General features: G+C 47.4%; 1 protein-coding gene across 1 annotated transcript; it reads right to left on the bottom strand.

The window, feature by feature from the left end:
• Nucleotides 1-7,440: 7,440 nt before the first annotated feature.
• ASB13 (ankyrin repeat and SOCS box containing 13) lies at nucleotides 7,441-22,473 on the bottom strand. The gene is made up of 6 exons (XM_020812698.3): nucleotides 22,336-22,473; nucleotides 18,649-18,836; nucleotides 16,993-17,143; nucleotides 15,138-15,272; nucleotides 14,285-14,476; nucleotides 7,441-8,368 (listed from the first exon to the last, which is right to left on the bottom strand). Exons 1-6 carry the CDS (start codon nucleotides 22,376-22,378, stop codon nucleotides 8,241-8,243), a joined length of 837 nt encoding a protein of 278 aa, XP_020668357.3. The 5' UTR covers nucleotides 22,379-22,473; the 3' UTR covers nucleotides 7,441-8,240.
• Nucleotides 22,474-23,072: the final 599 nt, after the last annotated feature.

The raw sequence follows: 23,072 nt of genomic DNA, 5'->3' as shown, positions 1-23,072 counted from the left end.
AGAGGCCACACGTTCGAAGAGCCAAGCGGTGATGACAGGGACAAAAGAAAGCAGAACAGAAGGCCTGTTGGGGACGATGAGATCCAGAGAAAACCTGGACAGAGACGGTGGCCGGGGAAGAGGTGCTCTTGCTCTGGAGACTCCTGAGAAAGAAAGAGACAAGAGGCGCGAGGGAGCAATTGTCTGATATCAGGGATGTCCTTGAAACCAACAACATCTAGCTCGAGATTGCTTTGGCGAGTTCTGAAAGGTAGCGCCCTGTTCCACTGGCAATTATGCCTCCTGGAGCTGTGCCAGGGTGGAAGGAAGGCCGCCGGGCGAGGATTTTGCTACCTTGGTCCTTGCTCGCCCCCTAGTGGCAAAGAGAATGAGTGGCCACGCTTCCCAGCTCTTGTCTGTTGAGCGGCAACCTTGCTTGGAGGCACATCACAGATATCCAGCTGGGCATCCAGCTGGCCATGATGGGGACAAAATCACGGACCAGAGAAGCTTTGGCTTCAAGCTGGTAGGATCCTTCTCATAATTTTTTTAGGAGTTGTGGTCTGAAAATAGTAGCTGCATGAGTCAGGGACCTGGTTGGGAGTTCGATTCCCCCTCTGGGAGAAGAGCCAGCCTGGGTGGCCTTGGGCCAGCGGCACAAGAGTCCCAGGGATCTCCTTCTGGACAAAGGGAATGGGGAACCCCTTCTGAGTCTGCCGGAAAACCCCGAAAAGGGTGGCCATAAATCAGAACTGATTTGACAGCACATTTGTTGTTTTTGTTGACCGAAGAAGCTGCTTGGATGAGGAGCAAAATGTTTTGGCCTAACAAGGAAGAAGTCCAGTGGCCGTGAGTCAATTTCCAGAAAGCCACACCTGGATGACTGAGAATCTTCATAAATGTTGTCGTTATGCGCTATCGTTACCTCCAGCTGAGCCATCTCAAAAATCTCTTGTCTTCAACTGCCCGGCTCAGCTCTTGCAGACTCAAGCTTGTGGCTTCCTTGATGCAGTCAATCCATCTCGTATTTGGCCTTCCTCTTTTCCTGCGGCCTTCCACCTTTCCCAGTACGATTGCCGTTTCCAGAGCATCCTGACTTCTCATGATGCGCCCAAAAGGAGGACAGTATAAAGTTTCCACATTTTGGCCTCCAGAGATCGTTCAAGCTTGATTTGGGTCTAGGACCCCCTTGTTCCATCTTTCTGGCTGCCTAGGGGATCCGCTAAGCTCTCCTCCAGCACCACATTTCAAATGAATTGAAAGAATTCCTGTCCGCTTTCTTCATTGTCCCGCTTTCACACCCAGACAGGGTGACTGGAAAGACAAGAGTGTGGATGGTCTTGATCATCTGCTAAAGCTGGAAATCCCCAGTGAAATCCACATAAATTGCTGCCGTTCTGACATCAGCGTAGACTTTATTTGCTGGGTATGGGAGTCACGCCACACAGTGTGGAGTCAATAGTGTCCAGTCCAACATCATACCTTGCAGTGGTCGGCTGCCAACGTTATGCCATTGGAGATCATGCTAGTAATAAGATTTTGGTCCCGGGATCTATCTATAGGCTACCCGGTACCCTTCCATGTAGCTTGGACAAAGATTTTTCTTTGCCAAATATGTGTTGAATGGCATATCCCCAGCCACAGACAGTTTAAAAACTCCATGATTTGGCCCATTTTGAGTTTCTCTCACCTCTTGGGTTTCTCCCTCACTGACATCATGAATTCTTTCTCTTTTTTGCTGTTGCTGATCAATAGGGTTTATACCAATAATTGTGTGCCATCAAGTTCAGTTCTCATTATGAGACTCTAGGGCGCGGTGCTCATCCCCGTTTCCAAGCCGTAGAGCCAGCGTTTGTCCAAAGACAATTTTCCGTGGTCGCATGGCCAGCGCGACTAGACACAGAGTGCCGTGACCTTCCCACCGAGGTGGTACCTATTTATCAACTCGCATTTTTATATGCTTTCAAAAGGCTAGGTTGGCAGGAGCTGGGACAAGCGGCGGGAGCTCCCTCCGTCACGTGGATTCGATCTTACGACGGCTGGTCTTCTGACCCTTGCAGCCCAGAGGCTTCTGCGGTTGAACCCGCAGCGCCACCACGTCCCTCCAAGCTTAAAGCAAAGCCAAAACCAAAATGTGCTGCTTATATACCAACCTTATATAGCGGCCAATTGCACTTAAAGCAGTCTGCAATTTTTCTCTGGGCAGTCTGCAATTTTTAATCAAGCAGGCTACACATTTCCCCCTTCCCCCAGTGACCTGGATGCTCCAGCCGAAGGCTGGAAGGCTGAGTGAACCTTGAGCCAGCTGCCTGAGCCCATTGGAATTGAACTCAGGCCATGAGCACGGTGTTGGCTGCAGTAAACACATCCACTGATGAGCGATTATGGAAGGTGTAGCCCTCCGACGTCTTTCTTATGCAATGAATTTTTTTGCACTACGTTCAGATGTTTTCAAATAAAGAAAAAAAAAAAAACACAGCCTGCTTGTCGGTGCCTGCAAGTCTACAGACTCCTTTCTGATGCCTCTGTTCTAGGTGGAAGAGTCTCTTCTCTGCTTAGCTTCTCCTAGACGTCTATGTGGAAAAACCGGAAAGAGTGCCATTTGACTGAGCTATTTTTTTGCCTGCAGCTTGGAAACTACTGCGCTTTCTGCCTATTCAGGACCTTCTCACAGTTTCACTCAATGGCTGGGCACCGGCTCAGGAAGAAGCTAGGGTACGAGAAGCTCCATTACCCCTCTGTGTCTAAAGAAAATAGGAATTACAGTATTGTTAAAAATGCAATACATCCACCTTTAAACCAGGAATTCGAGCAAGATTTTTGTGTGTTTTTTTTTAAAAAGGCGTTCTCCCTGCCACTGAAGCCAACTTTGCAAGCGTGCATGTATGGGCTTGCGTCGCTGTCGACGAGATGTTTTCCACGCTGTTCCCTGGAGACCCAGGGAGGACACTGAATTCTGCACCACGACAATGCCACCCATGTATGGGAACCACGTGCCTGGGTGGTGGGTGGAGCGGCTGTCTTCCACAAAGGAGGAGCCAGGCTGTGAGTCCTGGGAAAGATCGGTGGGATTCGCATCACAAGAACTCCCACTAAAGTTTAGGATTGGGGATGGGCATGAACCGGAAACGTGGCGGTTCGTGATGTTTCGTGGCTTGCGAACTGGGAAACCCAACCCTTGAACTGGTTCAGTTTTCAGGTTGTGCCCTGTGTGTGTGTGGGGGGGGCAATCTGTTTTGCCAAAGCAGAACAAAGTTTGGTGCTTCGATTTTCTTCCTCAAAATGGTTTTGCACAAACTGAACCACGAACCAGCATGGTTCACATTGTTCCCTGGTTCGTAGGTGGATGCATTGCATTTAAAAAACGAATTCTTATTTTCTTTGGTTCATCCCCACCTGTAGTTAGTGTGAACTTCCTGAAGAGCTGATTGGTGACGGAATGGACCACCTCGAAAGGCGCCGTGGATTCTCCTTCCTCGGAGACCGGATGGCATCGGTAGGAGGTGCTCCGGTGAGTATCATCCACCCATTTGGAGAGTCTCCCCTGCAGTCCATCGCCCTGGTCGTCAATAAAGAGCTTGAACGACACCGGGGCCAGGATACGACCCCATTGGATGCCACCTGCCCTTTCTCTCCAGAGTGATGAAGTACCATCAGTGAGCACCTGTGGTGTCCTTACCAGGTACAAATCCACCTAAGAGGAGCATCGCCTGGCCCACATTTTTATTTTATTGATGTAAAAGATTTCTAACCCGTCTTTGGCCTTTAAAAGGACCCAAGGCGGCTTACAACAACGAAAAGACGGGATTTAAGAGGTGTAACAACGAGTATACAAGACTAACAGATTCAATGAATACACGACCGAAAAAGCCCTCCCCCCCCCAAAAAAAATACCAGAAGCCAGGCCAAAACACATTCAAGGCAGTATAAGCAACAACGATCCATTTTTAAAATCCCACCATCATGTGAGATTTTGTTTCCAATTGCATTGTGTGAGCTCACCTTGAAAAAACAGAGATGTTCGTTTTTAAGGCGCCACCATTTTTTTTTACTTTTTATTATTTCGTTTCCACCTATAAAACTATTTCCTGTGTTCGTTTTTTAAAAAATAATAATTTCCCCCCAGAAAATGTTGGAGCAGATCGCAACGAAGTACGTGTCAAAGTAAGTCTCTTGTTTGTTGTTGTTGTTGTGGTGGTGCCATCAAGTTGCCCCCAAACGCACGGTGACCCTAGAACAGGCGATCTCTAAAATGCCATGCGCTCGACTGCCTGGCTCATCTCTTCCAAATTCAAGCCGGTGGCTTCTTTTAGGGAGTCTGTCCATCTCGTGTTCAGTCTTCCTCTTTTCCTGCTCCCTTCCACCTTTCCTAACATTATCGTCTCTTCCAGAGAATCCTGCCTTCTCAGGAGGTGCCCAAAGGAGAAAAAGCCTTTGTTTCGTCCTTCTTGCCTTTAGTTCAGGCTTGTTTGGATCTAGGACTCTCTTCTTTAGGCCGTTCAGAGTATACACACTTAAAAAGCTCGCCAACCCCACCCCACCCCCAGCACCTACTACATCTTGGCATGCAAACAGCTCCTTTTACTGTCCGACAAACCAAGGAGGTTTGGTTATACCGGAAAATATGTCAGGCTGAACCAACCCCTCGCGGGCTCAGCGCCTTGACGGCGTCCAAATTAAACAAAGAGGGGGGATTTGCAGATGGAACCGGTTAAGGGAGAAAAGGGGGGAAAGAAATCTCTCAAAGACGGCTTTCAGGAAGAGGCCCACCTATGGGGTGAGGTGGCGGCAAGGTGAACCAACGGAGCAGATTTGGAAGCCGAAAGCGGACATATTCTGACAGGAATGGCTTCTCTGGGCCCAGAACTTGCAAAAATACATTTTTTTAAACTATAATAATCTTAAAACTGTAGAGCTGGAAGGGACCCTCAGCATCATCCAGTCCAGCCCCAGTCAAGGAGGCCCAGTGGGGGAATCGAACTCCCAACCTCTGGCCCTGCAGCCAGATGCCTAAATCATAGAACCACGCATTCCAGATGTTGTCAGTCATCATGGTTGTGACAAAGACACCAGGTTGTCGTGTTAAGAAGCGCTGCCAAGTCTGGACATGGGAGATTCCGAAGTAGCCCCCGTTCACCTCTCAAAGCTCACTGCCTGGCCTCGTCTCGGTCCTTCTCCGCCCGTCCTACCTCGAAGGGTGGTTGTGTGAGGAAAGGCAGAATAGGAAACCCACCAAAAAAAAACACATACAGGGAACTTTGAACTCCTTTTCCCCTCATGGAACTGCAAGTTCTTAGTTATTTTTACAATTCGTCATGTCATCGTGGCTGGAGGAGAAATATCACGCAGTGGAAAGACCAGCTGTTTTTTTTTCCTGCATTCAGATGATTTCCCTCCGCAAGGAATAATCCCAGTGGTTTGCAAAAAACTCTTCATTTGAGTAATTTACAAAAAAATGGATTTGCAATGATAATTAGGTACTGAGAGGCTAGGACAGGGGTTCCCGACCTTGGATCAACCAGGTGTTCTTGGACTGAAACTCCCAGACACCCCGGCCAGCACAGCTCATGGGGAAGGCTTCTGGGAATCGTAGTCCAAGAACACCTGGATTGGCCAAGCATGGGAACCACTGAGCTCGGAGATGCAACAAACACCAGATACTCCCCAAATAACTTTTCCGTTCCTAAGAGAACGTAGATGTAAATAATCCCTGGTGGATAATGGTAGCTTATTCATTTCAGTGCAGAACCGAAACCCAGAAGCCATCTGAATGTCTTGGGAAGTGCTTCTGCGTCACCTCGGTCTTCCCTTCTGTGGTCTGCGCCCATCGTTTTCGACTTCCGTGGAAAAGAGGGAAAATTAAAAGTGTTACCAGGAAAATTTTGGGAGTCTCGGGGCAAAGAATGGACATTTCTCAGCACCAAATAGATGCTGGACTGGAGAGACCATGGCTCTGATCCTATATAGAAGGTTCTCCCCTTGGGTCCTTTTAAGCAGGAAAAAATATTTTAAATAAAAATAATTTAAAAAAATCCCTTCTTCTTCTGAAGCTTGGACCCAAGCCCACCTGTTCCCTCTCATGTTGAGCTCTTAACCTGTGCAATGTTATCCTCTTTTAACTCTCATGACCTTGTGGTTAGCGGCAAGACTCAGGTGGCAACGGGTTTGCAAATACAGTAGGACACAGATACTGTATATTGAACACTATAGTGTGGTAAGAAAAACAAAAAACCCAGAAAAAATATTTTTACCATGTATTTACCAAAATGAGCCAATAGAGGGAGCCAGAGACTATGCTATGCATTCTTCCACAAGAATGGAGTACATAGCATGGTCTCTGGCTTCCTCTAGTGGCCAGTTCTGGTAAATACACCATGAAAAACATTTTTAGTTTTTCTCCTTTAATATTTTCCCACTGTGGATAAGCGAAACCACGGATACTCATCCTACAGATCGGGGGGGGGGGGAAATAGGAATAACAGACACTCAAAAAGAAGAGGAGAAGAAGGACTGGATGACATGGGAGGGCAGAGAAGAAGCAAGAAGGGGGAAAGATGCACTTACTTTCAACCTCTGACAGCATGGCATTAAAAGAAGTGAGCAAAGGACTAAAAATTTATTCTGAAGCTTTGAACAAGAAACAGATTCACAAGAGAGGTTGGTTTATTTCTTTTTTTAATTGGGCCACATATTTTACAGAGGGGATTCACTGGTGGAAGAGGTGATGATGGCCACTCAAATCACTTTTCCCACTGGCTGCACACAGCACTAATTCAGACACGTTTGGGGTCTTCCAGTCCCAGATCCCCTTTGCCCTTGGCCAGGCAGGAGAGGGCTTTCTGGAATCCGGTGCAGAAGGCAGATGATGCTAAGACTTCTGGAAGCTGGAGTTCACACACACACACACAAACCCAAAAGGGCCTTTCCTAACCTTGCTGATGAACTAGATGCCTTCAGGAACCCCAAAGAGATGATGACCCAAGGCAAAAGCGCTTCTCCACTGATGCTCCCCCACAGGTGATGGGGCTGGTGTGTGAGGGGCGGGCAGGCCTCTGAACGAGGAAGCTTCATGGAGCTACCCTGGCTATCAGCAACACCACCTGTATCTCTGCCATGGAGGTATCCAAACCTCTTCTGAAGCCAAATCGGAGGGTGGCCTTCACCACACATGGCTGCGTTGAAGGACGTTCTTTAGGCTGTCCTGAATCCGCCTGCAAACCGAGAACTCCAGGGCAGACTTAGATCTGAGCAGGCCTGTGGCAGAGCCGAGATACAGCTAAAGACGCCGCCTGAACTACAGGGAGACCCAACTTTTATTCTTACACAGTAACACAGAGGGCTTTTCACGTCATTCCTTGAAGAGGTTGGCACACCATTTCAACCCTTCCTGTGACCAACTATGACAGCTAGCGAGCAGGGTGGAAAGCAGGTGTCCGACACAGCTTAGATGAAATCCATGGGGCATCTAAGAATATTGGACAGCCATGGTGTAGTGGTGTCAGGGCTGACCGGGATGATGTTCTGGGACTTTCTCAGTAGCCAAGACCTCAAGCGCCAACCCACTCAACCCCCAGTTTTCCTGTTCCCTCTGAGCTGGCTGTAACCCTCACAGCAGCTAAGAGAGAATGGATTTTTTTTCCGTGGGTTAGTATGTTCTTGCAAGTGATCCTTGTTCTAACGCAAAGCATTTGAGGGTGGCTTAATCCTGAGCAGGCAATTCAGAGCCGTTAGCTTTACCAAAGACGTGCTCCTCACGTTCATGACAGGGAGCGATCCAGCAGCCTTCAATGTTTTGACTCTCTTCCGTGGTGGGGTCGGGCACGGGGACTGTCACAAGCAGCACCTGTACTCCCCCAATTTATCACTACGCCATGGGGTGGGGTGGGCCCCGGAGGTGCAGTCTGCCCCTCACCAGTGTCCTGCCCCACCCCGGAGAAGCCAGATGAAAGGGAGGATGCATGGCATATCCTGAGGTAAGCAGACCACTCCCCCCAAACTGTGATCCTGGGATGTGAATACCCTACAAGGTGGTTGCGAAGTGTGTGTGCAGGCTTTTGTGTGTTTAGAACAGCTCTGGAAAGATCCTTCAAACTATTCCAGGAACCGGCTATAAAGGGGGGACCCCACTTGTGAGTCTTTAAACTACAGAGTCCTCATAAATAGCATTTACAACCATTAAAAGAAATTAAAACAATTTCTTAGGAGGGAGAAATGGCCTGAGATGAATATGGCCAGGGCTCCCTCAGCCTGCGATGGAGGGATCATTTATAGGACAGAAATTCGATTAATCGCAGAGGTATGGGGAGCTGGGCTATTTTCTCTAGGGCGCGCTGGCCGAAGGCCCTCCTCAGGCTGAGTCGACAGAGCTGGGACAAGCTGCGTGGCGTTTCTGGAATAAAAAAAAAGGACGGAAAGAAACGAAAGAGAGGGTGAGAAAGGAGGATGGATTTGGTTAAAATATTTTTTAATTTAAAAAAAAATATATAAAAAAGGACAGTGCCACATTGAACCAGAAACCTACTCAACGTCTGGAAATGTGGGTTTTTAAAAAAAGTAATATGTTCTTGCTACAAACTGCAATACGCAGAATCTAACTGAAGAATTACGCCAGGGCTATCCGTTGGCATAAATGGCTGCTTGATCCAAAGTCTCACCGCTTGCCGAGTCCTGTGACCGGTGGGCCACCTTAAGCGCCCACGCCAACTTCTTAACGAGCAGCGATTAGTGGCACAGCGCTATGCCAGCGGACCTCGGCCAGCAGCCACAAATAATAGGATCCCGGCCAATGTTTTAAAATTAAAGAGAAAGAGAGAGAAACAGCCAGCGGATCTGTGTGGTAAGTCCAAAATCAGGGCTGGTTAGTTACCTCTTTGGGACCCCTAAAGTAATATGAGAAAAAAAAGCAACTTTCTAATTCTCTACGACTTTTCATCAGGGCTGAGCATTAGGGTGCCGGGAATGCGATGGAACCGCCGGCCAAAAAGCCCTGTCCAGCTGTTGAAAGTTTCGAGTCAAACTAGCGTTCGGAAAATGTTCAAGCGTAGACTTAAGGAATCCGTTCGAGGGGGGCGGACATAACGGCCCAAATCCTGTTGCTTAGTACAGTAAATGGCATGAGAGTAACTCCTTTAAACCATCAAGATTTAGTGAGTTAATTCTGCTAGGAGGTCCATTGAGTCCAATAGGCTTACTCTAACGGCAACATACTATAGTAAGTCGTAGGGGAGCAAGCTCCATTTGAATCAATGGAACATGCAGAGGGGTTGACTCAGTAAATCCCGATTGGTTCAGGGGACTTACTCTTGTGCAGTTTACGATGCCAAGCAACCAGATTTCAGCTAATGTTTCACCTCTGGAACTGGCTGGATCGCTCTGTGGTTAAGGTCTCTGGCTGGAGAGCCAGAGAATGGGGGTTCGATTCCCCCCACTGAGCATCTCCAAAGAGAAGAGCCAGCCTGGGTAGCCTTGGGCCAGCTGCACAAGAGTCCCAGGGATCCCCCCCTCCCAGAAGAAGGGATGGGGAAACCACTTCCGAGTGTCCTCTATCTGGAAAACCCTGGAAAGGGTGGCCAGAAGTCGGAACCGACTTGACAATGTGCAATTATTCACCTCTGGACATGTAAAAATGTCTTTAAAGATAGAGAGTGACCAGTTATTTAGGAAATGCTTCCATCATTTTACATCAATGCACAGCACTCCTTTTTTTTTTTTTGGCTGGGGGTACAGAAGCACCCAGAAAAGAAGACCCATGACTCCAATTTGTTTCTGTCTTCAAAAAGTAATCCAGTGTGTTATGCGCTGCATTATATGTCACTTTTTGTTGCATCTGTATGGTGGAGAGCTTTAACAAGAGAATGTCATTGCATATGAATGCTTCCCATCTAATCTTTCTATGGCTGCCTTTATAAAAAAAGAGATTTAAAAACCCAGCCACTGGAAAAGATGAGTTGCCTAGGCCTATCTAACAACACGATCGTCACTGGCTACACTGTTTTTTGAAATGCTGCACCCTCCTTATGGAGAAGAGTAACTAGTTACAGGTCAGTAAGTGACTTCTAGTGGGTCATTTACAAGTTCGGGATCTGGAGTCCTGCATTCTGTTCCAGAGCAGTGAGCTAGACGCCCTCAGCGGAACCCACAACGCAGGGCACGGCGAGAGCCTCGGGGTACAGCGGTTCAACTGCAGTACTGCAACCAAAACTCTGCTCACCACCTGAGTTTGATCCCGATGGGCTCATGTAGCCAGCGCAAGGTTCAGTGAGCCTTCCATCCTTCTGAGGTCAGTACATGGGGTACCCAGCTTGCTGGGGTGGCAATGGGCAAATAAATTGTAAACTGCCCAGAGCGTGCTTTAAGCACTATGGGGTGGTACATAAGCAGCCTGCTTTGCTTCGGCTTTGCATAAGCATGGCCTCCCAATCAAGTCTCCATCCAAGTGGTGCTGAAAGACACACAGCATCTTGATGAGCTGATAAACATAGAGCCGACCCTGGGGACTCCCATTTCCTGGGAGCCGGAAATGAGCTTGGGGTTTCAGTTGGAACTTTAAGGGTGGTTCTCCCAAGAGGCTGAACCTCATCCCCCAAATATGCTTGACCCCAGAACCGCAGGTCTCTCCTGCCCGTAGCTGTCATGACTATAGTCCATTCATAGCTTTATCCAGAGGGTGGAAATTGTGATTTTTTATTATTATTTTGGGGGGCCATGCTAGCTGGGGGATGCTGGAATCTTTAGTCTTCAATTGGACTTTCCCAAGTACTGGCTTCAACCTCCATGTCCACCAAAGGCCTGAACAGAAAGAAATGCCAGCTCCCTGGGTTTCCGGAATGGCAACACGGGGAATGGAAAAGGGACAAACACGAAAAATTGAAGATGATTTAAAGATGGTATCTATATTGTCTTTTTTTCTCCTTCATGGATTGCTGCCTTGTCGTGGCGAAGGGGCTTGAGTAACTCAGAGAAGCTATGGGCTATGCCATGCAGGGACACCCAAGACGGACAGGACATAGTGGAGAGTTCCGACTAAACGCAATCCACCTGGAGTAGGAAATGGCAAGCCACTCCAGGATCTTTGCCAAGAACGCCCCATGATCAGAAACAAAAGGCTAAAAGATATGACGCTGGAAGATGGGCCCCTCAGGTCGGAAGGCGTCCAACATGCTACTGAGGAAGAGTGGAGGACAAGTACAAGTAGCTCCAGAGCTAATGAAGTGGTTGGGCCAAAGCCGAAAGGATGCTCAGCTGTGGACGTGCCTGGAAGTGAAAGGAAAGTCCAATGCTGTAAAGAAAAATACTGCATAGCAACCTGGAATGTAAGATCTATGAACCTTGGGAAGCTGGAGGTGGTCAAACAGGAGATGGCAAGAATAAACATCGACATCCTGGGCATCAGTGAACTAAAATGGACAGGAATGGGCGAATTCAGCTCAGATGATTATCATATCTACTACTGTGGGCAAGAATCCCGTAGAAGGAATGGAGTAGCCCTCATAGTCAACAAAAGAGTGGGAAAAGCTGTAATGGGATACAATCTCAAAAATGATAGAATGATGTCAATACGAATCCAAGGCAGACCATTCAACATCACAATAATCCAAGTTTATGCACCAACCAGCATTGCTGAGGAGACTGAAATTGAACAATTCTATGAAGATTTACAACACCTTCTAGAACTGACACCAAAGAAAGATGTTCTTCTCATTCTAGGGGACTGGAATGCTAAAGTAGGGAGCCAAGAGATAAAAGGAACAACAGGGAAGTTTGGCCTTGGAGTTCAGAACGAAGCAGGACAAAGGCTAATAGAGTTTTGTCAAGAGAATAAGCTGGTCATCACAAACACTCTTTTCCAACAACACAAGAGGCGACTCTATACATGGAAATCACCAGATGGGCAATATCGAAATCAGATTGATTATATTCTCTGCAGCCAAAGATGGAGAAGCTCTATACAGTCAGCAAAAACAAGACCTGGAGCTGACTGCGGTTCTGATCATCAGCTTCTCATAGCAAAATTCAAGCTTAGACTGAAGAGATTAGGAAAAACCACTGGGCCACTCAGGTATAATCTAAACCAAATCCCTTATGAATACACAGTGGAAGTAAAGAACAGATTTAAGGAACTAGATTTGGTGGACAGAGTGCCTGAAGAACTTTGGATAGAGGCTCGTAACATTGTCCAGGAGGCAGCAACAAAAACCATCCCAAAGAAAAGGAAATGCAAGAAAGCAAAGTGGCTGTCCAACGAGGCCTTAGAAATAGCAGAGAGGAGAAGGGAAGCAAAATGCAAGGGAGATAGGGAAAGTTACAGAAACTTGAATGCAGACTTCCAAAGAATAGCAAGGAGAGACAAGAGGGCCTTCTTAAATGAACAATGCAAAGAAATAGAGGAAGATAACAGAAAGGGAAAGACCAGAGATCTGTTCAGGAAAATTGGAGATATTAAAGGAACATTTTGCGCAAAGATGAACATGATAAAAGACAAAAATGGGAGGGACCTAACAGAAGCAGAAGACGTCAAGAAGAGGTGGCAAGAATACACAGAGGAATTATATCAGAAAGATTTGGATATCCCGGACAACCCAGACAATGTAGTTGCTGACCTTGAGCCAGACATCCTGGAGAGCGAAGTCAAGTCAAGTGGGCCTTAGAAAGCCTGGCTAACAACAAGGCCAGTGGAGGGGATGGCATTCCAGTTGAACTATTTAAAATCTTGAAAGATGATGCTGTTAAGGTGCTACATTCAATATGCCAGCAAGTTTGGAAAACTCAACAGTGGCCAGAGGATTGGAAAAGATCAGTCTACATCCCAATCCCAAAGAAAGGCAGTGCCAAAGAATGCTCCAACTACCGTACAATTGCACTCATTTCGCACGCTAGCAAGGTTATGCTCAAAATCCTGCAAGGTAGGCTTCAGCAGTATGTGGACCGAGAACTCCCAGAAGTACAAGCTGGATTCCGAAGAGGCAGAGGAACTCGAGACCAAATTGCTAACTTGCGCTGGATTATGGAGAAAGCCAGAGAATTCCAGAAAAATATCTACTTCTGCTTCATTGATTATGCAAAAGCCTTTGACTGTGTGGACCACAGCAAACTATGGCAAGTCCTCAAAGAAATGGGAGTGCCTGACCACTTTATCTGTCTCCTGAGAAACCTATATGTGGGACAGGAAGCAACAGTTAGAACTGGTCATGGAAAAACTGAGTGGTTCAAAATTGGGAAAGGAGTACGGCAAGGCTGTATATTGTCCCCCAGCTTATTTTACTTATATGCAGAATACATCATGCGGAAGGCTGGACTGGAAGAAACCCAAGCCGGAATTAAGATTGCCGGAAGAAATATCAACAACCTCCGATATGCAGATGATACCACTCTGATGGCAGAAAGTGAGGAGGAATTGAAGAACCTTGTAATGAGAGTGAAAGAGGAGAGTGCAAAAAACGGTCTGAAACTCAACATCAAAAAAACTAAGATCATGGCCACTGGTCCCATCACCTCCTGGGAAATAGAAGGGGAAGATATGGAGGCAGTGTCAAATTTTATCTTCCTGGGCTCCATGATCACTGCAGATGGAGACAGCAGCCCTGAAATTAAAAGACGCCTTCTTCTTGGGAGGAAAGCGATGACAAATCTTGACAGCATCTTGAAAAGCAGAGACATCACCTTGCCAACAAAAGTCCGAATAGTCAAAGCTATGGTTTTTCCTGTCGTGATGTACGGAAGTGAGAGCTGGACCATAAAGAAAGCAGACCGCCGAAGAATTGATGCCTTTGAATTGTGGTGCTGGAGGAGGCTCTTGAGGGTCCCCTGGACTGCAAGGAGAACAAACCTATCAGTTCTAAAGGAAATCAACCCTGAATGCTCACTGGAAGGACAGATCCTGAAGCTGAGGCTCCAGTACTTTGGCCATCTCATGAGAAGAGAAGACTCCCTGGAAAAGAACCTGATGTTGGGAAAGTGTGAAGGCAAGAGGAGAAGGGGACGACCGAGGATGAGATGGCTGGACAGGGTCATCGAAGCGACCGACATGAATTTGACCCAACTCCGGGAGGCAGTGGAAGACAGGAGGGCCTGGCGTGCTCTGGTCCAGGGGGTCACGAAGAGTCGGACACGACTAAACGACTAAACACACATATCGTCTTTTTTAAACCTGTTGTTTTATCTGCTGTTCGCTGCCTTGGGCCCACCCTTATGGGGAGAAAAGCAGCGTATAAATAATTTAGATAAATAAATATGGCACGTGAATAAGAGACGTAGGAAAAGAACGCTCCGCCCTGGGGAGGCGGCAGCCGGATGGGACCATACTCACTTTCGTAATACTCAAAGCATTTGGCCGTTCGGCTGCTGCTCCGGGTGTAGTCGGCAGGTTTCTTCCCGCGGTTGTCCCTGGCGTAAATGTTCCCCCCGAATTCCACCAGCATTTCCACCAGGTCGGCGTTTTTCACTTTGGCCGCGTGATGAAGGGCCGTCTCGTGAAGCTTGGCCGCGTTCACGTTGGCACCTGATGGCCGAGAGGAAAGTGGGGAGAGAGAGAGAGAAAGTAAGAGCTGTTTGGTGGACGAACACAGGGGCCCCCCACCCCCCGAGAAAGACCCCCCCCTTCTGCCGGCATGCCTTGTTATTTTGGGCTTAGATCACAAATGGGAATCCCATGAGATGCCCCCCCCACCGCAACCATCACCAGCTACTTTTCTTTTCATCAAAATGTAGGACCCGTGAATCTCCCTAAAGCAAGTGACCTAAAGCGCGCTGCTTCGAGACTGCCCCACAGCACTTACTCTCTGGGCGGTTTACAATTAAATGATGTAAGGTACACATTGCGTGTACCGACATGACTTTGACCCAACTCCGGGAGGCCGTGGAAGACAGGAGGGCCTAGCGTGCTCTGGTCCGTGGGGGGTCACGAAGAGCCGGACACGACTGAACGACTAAACAACAACACACTGCGTGTCCCATAGCATGGAACTAGAGTACTCAATGAACTGAACTTGGAAGGACGGAAGGCTGAGTGAACCTTGAACCAGTTACATCCTGAGGTTGGCGGGGCCACCCATGGGTGCTTTTCCTGGGGAAGTCAAAAGGGCTCACTTCCTCATCCTTGGTTGAACCACTGCGAGCGATGGCCGATGGAAAAGAGTGCCCTTTGGCAGGACCCTGTTTACCTGCATTGAGCAGCAGCTTCACGCAGTCCAGGTGTTCTCGGGCACACGCCACGTGTAAAGGGGTCCCAAAGTGGCAGTCGTGAGCCTCCAGGTTCGCCCCGACGTTGATCAGGAGACGCACGCACTCAGCACTGCCTTTGGGGGGGGGGGAAAAGAAATGGCAGAATGGACCCGGGAGGCCAGATCCACGGCACCTCGATTAAAGGGCTAAAAAAAATCATTAGGGCACATTTCATTCCAGGCGAGAGAAAACTCCCAGACTTTCAGGTCTCAGGAAAATCTTCTATACATCAATAAAATCACGGACGATAATTTGCAGTTCTCTTCATGTTATATTTCCCACCTAAAGATGTAAAAATTTCTGAAAATGTGGAAGTTATTATCAAACAGCTTTGTAAAAACCTGGAAAAAAACAGTTTTATTCCCAGTTTTTTCCCCACAAAGCTCTTTTATAGGGCTTCAAAATTTCTGGAAATTTTACCTCTCTAGCTTGGACGGCATTGTGCCTAGAGATGGGAAGGCCTGGGTGTGTGTGTGTGGAAGGAAAAAAAGGGGGGGGGGAACAGGTTTGCTTTTTTTCCAAAGCCATTTTATATAGATTCAAAATTTCCGGACATTTTACATCTCTAATCCCACCACACTGAGAAATTAGGTTTTTGGGGACATCTGAGACAGACTTTTCTGGAACAGCATCCTAATTATAGAAAACAATTCCTTAGGAAGCTTAGAACAAGATTCCCCCACCCACCCACCCTGGTGTCCCCTTTCTTATGATGTAGACAAGGGGAGCCCCATTCCCCTTCCAAAATTGTGTTGATTCTTGTGAAAGCAATATGTCCCTCCCCCTTTAATAATACATTAATCAATGAATTCTCCCCATATATCTCTACATAAATTTTTACTCATTACCCCCTTCTTAACTTTAATATTACACGTTAGCTCGTCATTAATAGCTACACCCCACACCCTTCTATACGATTCATTTACCGTATTTTTCCATAAATAAGATGACCCAATGTATAAGAGGACCCCCACTTTTCCAACCCCAAATGAGAAAATTTGATCGCTGCTTTCCCCCTCCACTTCCTAAGCCCTGTGAAAGCAGGATCAAAGGGCTGCGGAAGTGGAGGGGGAAAGCAGCGATCAAAAGGCTGCAGATCACAACCCTTTGATCCTGCAGCCCTTTTGTGGCTGCTTTCCCTCTGCACTTCCTAAGCCCCGTGGGACTTGAGAAGTGCAGGGGGAAAGCAGCGATCAAAGGGCTGCAGGATCAAAGGGCTGCAATCCTGCAGCGCCTTGATCCCTTGCCCCCTTACATCCGTGTATACGATGACCCTCAATTTTTAGTCTAAAGATTTAAGATAAAAACATCAGCTTATACAGGGAAAAATGCGGCAACTGAAAATTACATGTTGTTTTCCGAGTTCCTAGCGATTAATCTTGAGAATGTTCTTAAACTGGAAAATTAAATTGCCATTAGTTGTCGCATGTTATTGCTCCCTATCAAATATTGATAAAAGAACCGTTTTAGGATGTACCCCTGATTTTAACTTAGTTGCTTCATTTCTTTCCTTAAAAATGAATGGCTAAAATTTCCATATATTCTCACCACATATGAAGACAAGTACCCATTGTCTGGCAAGCTTTCTCAAGCCTGGGATAATTAATACGTCTATTTGATTTCATTTCCCCGGGGTTATATACCCTCTGCAGTACCACCTGTTTGTCATGCACCAGACATGACCGCGTGGCCTTCTTGAGTTCGTAGAAATACAAAGAGGTTCCCCAGGCTGGGACGGGACCTGCAGCCTCCTCTCTGCCCACGCGGAGGGGAGCGGGGCAGCTGGGGGCTTACCGTTCATGCAGGCTTCGTGGAGAGGAGACGCCGTGTAGAGGGGCGGGTTAACCTTCGCCCCGTGTCCAAGCAGGACTTTCACACACTCCAGGCTCCCAGAAGCGCAAGCGTCGCATAGAGGCGTGCTGCCGTCTATGTTTCGGGCATCCACCTACGTCATCGGAAAAGGAACCCGTCAGTGTGCCGAGGGGTGTGAGAACAGAGACGGTGGCAAACGGCAGCAGCCAATGGCTGGGTAGCCCCATGGAAGCATCTGGCTGCAGAGCCAGAAGTTGCGAGTTCGATTCCCCCCCACGGCGCCTCCTTGACAGGGGCTTGACTGGATGACCCATAGGGTCCCCTCCCGGCTCTGCCATTCTAAGATGATGATGATGATTAATATTAACGAACTAATGGAAAACTCAGGAGTTGGGAATTCGATTCTCCACGGTGCCTCCAGGATCTGGATTAATGATCCACAGGGTCCCTTCCAGCTCTGTAGTTCTAAGATGATGATGATGATCACCATGATCTGGACAGGACTGGGTAAGGTAGGTGAAGGCTGGGACCAGCAGGAACTGATTGATTCAGCTTGCTGGTGGTCACGGAGGGCCAGCCCAGTCGCAAAGTCCTGTGGCCCCCACAAGCCAAGATGCTCGACTCCTATGGGGTGAGGAAAGTAAATGGGCCAAGTTTTTTGAGAGATGGGTGATGTTTAAGGAGTGCTTTTAACCACTGCCAGCCCCCCATATGTTCCCATGGCTGAGAAGGATTTGAACCCAGGTCTCCAGAGTTCTAGCCTGACATCGTTACTATACTGGCTCTCTTACAAACACATGTACAAATGAAATGCACGATTTTGGTAAGTTGGCAGAAAGTCGTCGTGGCTTGGGTGGCATTCACACAGACACACTTCTGATGCCATTGCGATCAACAAACTGCTTTCTTCTATTCTTGGCATTATCATTTCTCCAACAAACCTTACCTTCTCATAAAATTCCCAAAGCACGTTAGTCTCCGTTTTGTTATTTTAGCATTCAGCGAGAATTCAGACTTGACTTGCTTGACAACCCTCTTGCCTATGTTACACGTCAGTACAATCTATTGTTGTGGCACACCTATTTCTTTTGAAACGATTCCTAGCTTTTCAAGAGCCACGCTGTCAAGGGCTATGCCGTCATCTATCAAGCACAAACTTCGTTTCTTCAGAAATTCTTTGGTACATTCCTGTAGCCAACATACCCGTGCAATACGATCTCTAGTGATTCTTTCCTTTCTAAATCCTTCCCTTAAAAAAGGCCAAGAACAATGCTTTCCTAAGCACTTTCAATGGCTAAGAAAGTGGCACAAAACTTGAAAAATCCTTCCCAAAAAGGCCTATAAATAAACAAACAAACAAACAAACAAACAAACAAACAAACAAACAAACAAACAAACAAATATGAAATGTAACTTTTGAAAGTGACCACAAAGCATTATGGAGAAAGTTCTTTTGCAAAGGTTAGTTACATTGTTTTAGAAATTCAACTTAGTTACACCCTCGTTACACAAGAAGGAATCCGTGGCAGGTAACTTCACCAGTTACTTGCAAGCTAGGAAAGTAATGATTAGGAAAGTTAGAGGGAACGGCACAGTCGAGCCCCCTATAACCAAGCAGCGCCACTCCGAGCCACTTACCTGGGCTCCGGCAGCCAGGAGGATTTTCACACATTGGGTTTGTCCGCGCAGGCTGGCCTCATGCAACGGCGTGATGGAATCGTAGGTGACTAGATTGACACAGGCTCCATTCTCAATGAGCTGCGACAGCCGCACGGTCTCTCCGCTCCGGGCTGCTTCGTGAACGGGCGTCCGGTCGGCCCAAAAACCTGGAGGGAAGGATGATGGGGAAATTGACCAGAGTGATCATCCGCCAGGAAGAAAAACAAGCAAAAGGTGTGGGAGCAAACCAGTCTGTTTGATTTCACAGCCTTATGATTGAAACAGCTGCTTCTGACATGAAGCATTTTTAATAATGAGAAAACGTCGTGGATTTTAGGGAGATGCTCCGATGCCAATAATGGCTGAGCAGGCGTTGGAAGCTGGTTCTCTCCAAGCTGGCCTCAGTTGCCCTCCCTCCGTTTCCTACTGCCTGGGGGAACTTGGTCCTCCAGATGCAGTTGGATGACAACTCCCATCCTCCCCCTTGCCAGCAACGTTAGTGAGGAGGGAAAGGATACAGAACATTAAAATGTTATAATTCTTTGGAGTACAACTCCCAGAATAATGGATTTATTTAAAATATTTCTACCCTGCTTTTCTCCTCGAAAGGACCCAAGGCAAAACTCTTGTTAGTTCCTACGGTGTCGTGATCCTTTTTGTTGTTGTTGTTGTTGTTGATTTTTGTTTTGAATGGCTGGAATACTCGGGGTTTGAAGTCTCTGGCTGCGGGGCCAGAGGTTGGGAGTTTGAATCCCATCTGGGCCTCTTTGACAGGGGTTGGGCTAGATGATCCCAAGGGTCCCCTTCCAGCTCTGTAGTTCGAAGATGACAACGATGATGATCGTTTTGTTGATGGCGCGCACACACACACACACACACACACACACACACACACAAAACTAGGCCAAACGTTTAGAAAAACAAGAGGGAAGGTGGGCCATATATATTCGATAGTCCTAGGGGCAAATATTAGGTATACTACAGTATTTTACCCACGCTGTCCTCTTTCCAGTCACCGTGTGTGGGTGTGAAAGCTGGGCAGTAAAGCAAGCTGGCGGGGAGGGGTGGGAATTGATTTGTTTGAACTGTGGTGCTGGAGGAGAGCTTTCCAGATCCCTTGGACTGCCAGAAAGACGAACAAGGGGGTCCTAGATCAAATCAAGCCTGAACCATCTCTGGAGGCAAAAATGCTGAAGCTGAGCTTGTTCTACTTTGGGCACCTCCTGAGAAGGCAGGATTGTCTGGAAAATACATTAATGCTGGGAAAGGCCGCAGGGAGAGAGGAAGACTGAATACGAGAGGCACGGACTCCCTAAAAGAAGCCACAAGCTTGATGTTACAAGAGCTGAGCTGTTAAGGACAGGAAATTTTGGAGCTCACTCGTTCATACAATCACCAACGAGTCGGAGGCAACTTGACAGAACATAACGACAATAACAACAGTATTTTCAAAGAGCCAGATGGAGAGTTTTCCATGCTATTTTCTCCCTCTCCTCCCTGGAACCATCTGGTCTAGTGAAGAATTCAATGAAACCCAAAATCTTATATATCTTGAGCATTTACAGCTGATCCTCGAAACGTTTTGCCCATCTACCGATTTTGCCTTTATTCCTGTGGATGCATAAATCTTCATTGGGTTTTTTAAAAATAATATTTTGGAATTAGTTCCTAGTCAATGTCCTTCAGGTTCCTGTGTTCAGTTACGTGGGAGTAAACCCCACTGGATTTACTTCCGAGTAGATGCAGAGAATCCTGCACGTTGAAAATTGTCATGTAAGATATTTCTGATTCCTGGCATATGGAAATCGGTGGACAGAAATGGGGGAAAAATTAAAAATCTATAGGGATTGTTGAAAACACCACTCTATGGTGGCAAATAATAGGGGGGGGGGAGATGAGCATATTGTATCCCTTTAGGGACAAACAAATTTATTTTAGGGTGAGCTTTTGTGAAATAAAACCCACTTCTTCAGACACAGGGGGTACATATACCTGGTTCCTAATATTTATTCCAGGGTGGTGAGCTTTATGTCCGGCTCCCGATGCAGATAAAAAGATGAAATCAACCCACGACATGCACTCTGGTGTCAAACTGTTTGCAACTACTGTACGTAGTTCGTTAACACAGGAATGGGACAATCAAGTTGTGAATTAATGGATTTTAGCCCTGGTCCTCAGCTAGGTATCTTATATATATATATATTTACAGCTGGCTGATGATCTGCTCACTCAGTGCTGGATCTGCATGGCATCAGTTCCCCAAAATATATATATATATAGTTTGACACCACAGCACATGACATGGGTTAACATTAACAAACAATTACGAAACGAATCTCCAAGCACAGAAGGGCAAAACATTGGTCAATGATTCATCCTGGATCCCTGTGCCTGTTTACTCAGCAGTAAGCTCCATTCTGTTCAATGAGGTTACTCTTTGGTAAGAGTGCTTACCCTCAGAGCACCCTATGCCAGGACCCCCAGAAAGGCACCTGGGGTTTGGAAATATTACTTAAAAAAAAAAAAAAACCCAACTAGCACTTCCATCATCCCCCAACCTGTTTATAGTAGGGCCGACGGGAAGATCTGGGGACACACCGTTTAAAAAGGAGAAGTGTAAACACATCATAATTTTTTTTTAAAAAGGAGAAAAACTGGGTGGCCCCTTAAAGACTAACTTTTGTGTGATTTTTTTAAAATGCGAGCTTTCGTGGACGAGTCCACTTCACTGGACAGTAACATTGAACATATCGTTTTTTAAAAAAAGGAGGATAACCTTTCCTAGATCTGGATCCTACCGCTGCAAATTCAAGGGAAGGACATATGAGGACACGGGAATGCTTGCCAAGGAAACGGTGGTTCACTTTCTTCAAGGCTATCTAGAATTAGGTATGTATTCGTGGGGTGAATACTTCAAGCAGGAGGCGAACCTTAGCCATTCTACGGCATAACTGTGCCACCCGGATGATGCCCTTCTTTGCAAAAATAAAATAAAATAATGACACATTACTCAATGAATAAACACACCTTCTATGCCAGTGAAACGAGCCATAAAGGGATGAGAAACATGGTTTCTCTCCCAGGGGGGACCACACTGGGGGTCCATAAAGCAGGTGAGAGATGTGACATTTCTTAAAATTTCCATTCCCGCCCAAGGAATTTTTTTTAAAAAAAGGGGGGGGAGAGTTTTTTTTTTCTCCTGGAAAAAAATTGAAAATTTCAGAAATGTTGCTTCTCTGCTGAAGAGCCTTCAGGAAATTTCATTCTCTCCTCCTCCCCCCCCCCCGGGAAAAGTGGAAAGGTTGCATCTCTACACCTTCAAATAATACAGGAATGGGGGAATTGGAGAGGTAGAAATGACTTCCTAAAACAACCCCTTCCCCAAACAACAACTCAGCCCTTTCTCTCGCCCCCGTTTCCCGTCCTGATCACAGCTGCACCCGGGCATTTCCGGGTGGGCGCGCCTGCCCAGTGACCCCAAGATCTTATTGAGGTCTAGCAGCTTGAGAAGGCTGCTCGTCCCCAGGATAACCCCCAAACGATGGCTGGCTGGCCGGCGAGGCTGCTCCCGACCCCCCTAAATGAGGGTCCCCGTTTTATATTCCCCGGCCCCCTTCCACCCATCTGGGGCCCCCAGCCCCCTTTTCTCCTTCCCCTCCCGCTCACCAATCTCGCCCAGCAAAGAGCCGCTGGCCACGGTCCTCTCCATGGCTCCCGGCCTCAAACTACGACTCCCAGCAGCCCCCCCGGCGACGGCGGAGACCCTTGCGTGACGTCACCGGCAGCAGCGACAGAGGTTCTCTGGAGCTCCGAAGGAGCCCCGCGGCCGTTTAAAGGCGCCGGCGTGCCGCAAGGGGTGCTGGGAGTTGTAGTTCCCCGCCCCTCTTCGGGCCTCGAGCTTGTGGTTCCTTTTTTTTTGTAACGCTGCGGAGGAACTGAAAAGAGAAGGAAGCTCAAACGGCCAAATGCCCATTTGTTTCTGGCTCTTTATAATCCTGCCCCCCCCAAATCGTTACTTTTTGGGGAACTACCGTTCCCTCAATGACCCGCCTGGGAAGAACAAAAGGGCGTGCCTCGTGAATCACGACTTGTTTACACCAGAGGTTGGGAACGTTACTTTTTTTTTCTACTACAAGTAACGTCTCCCAAGTGCTGGGGAGGAACGAGCCTCTCCTCCTCGTCTAGGGTCGTTCCTCCCCAGCGCTTGGTGACGTTACTTGGGTGGACTAGAATTCCTATGGCTGGGGATTCTGAGACTTGTAGTCCAAACGAGGAAGGGCCCTGAGCTCTGGTGTAAACAGGCCCGAGGATCCACCAGAAAGAACCTTGGGATCCACACAGCCCCAATAATAAGTGGGTCCCCTCCACTTATTATTTGGGGGGGGGGTCACCCCCCCCCCACT

The sequence above is a fragment of the Pogona vitticeps genome, chromosome 5, assembly GCF_051106095.1.
Source record: "Pogona vitticeps strain Pit_001003342236 chromosome 5, PviZW2.1, whole genome shotgun sequence".
Classification (NCBI taxonomy): domain Eukaryota; kingdom Metazoa; phylum Chordata; class Lepidosauria; order Squamata; family Agamidae; genus Pogona; species Pogona vitticeps.
This window is presented reverse-complemented; position numbering and strand designations above follow the sequence as displayed.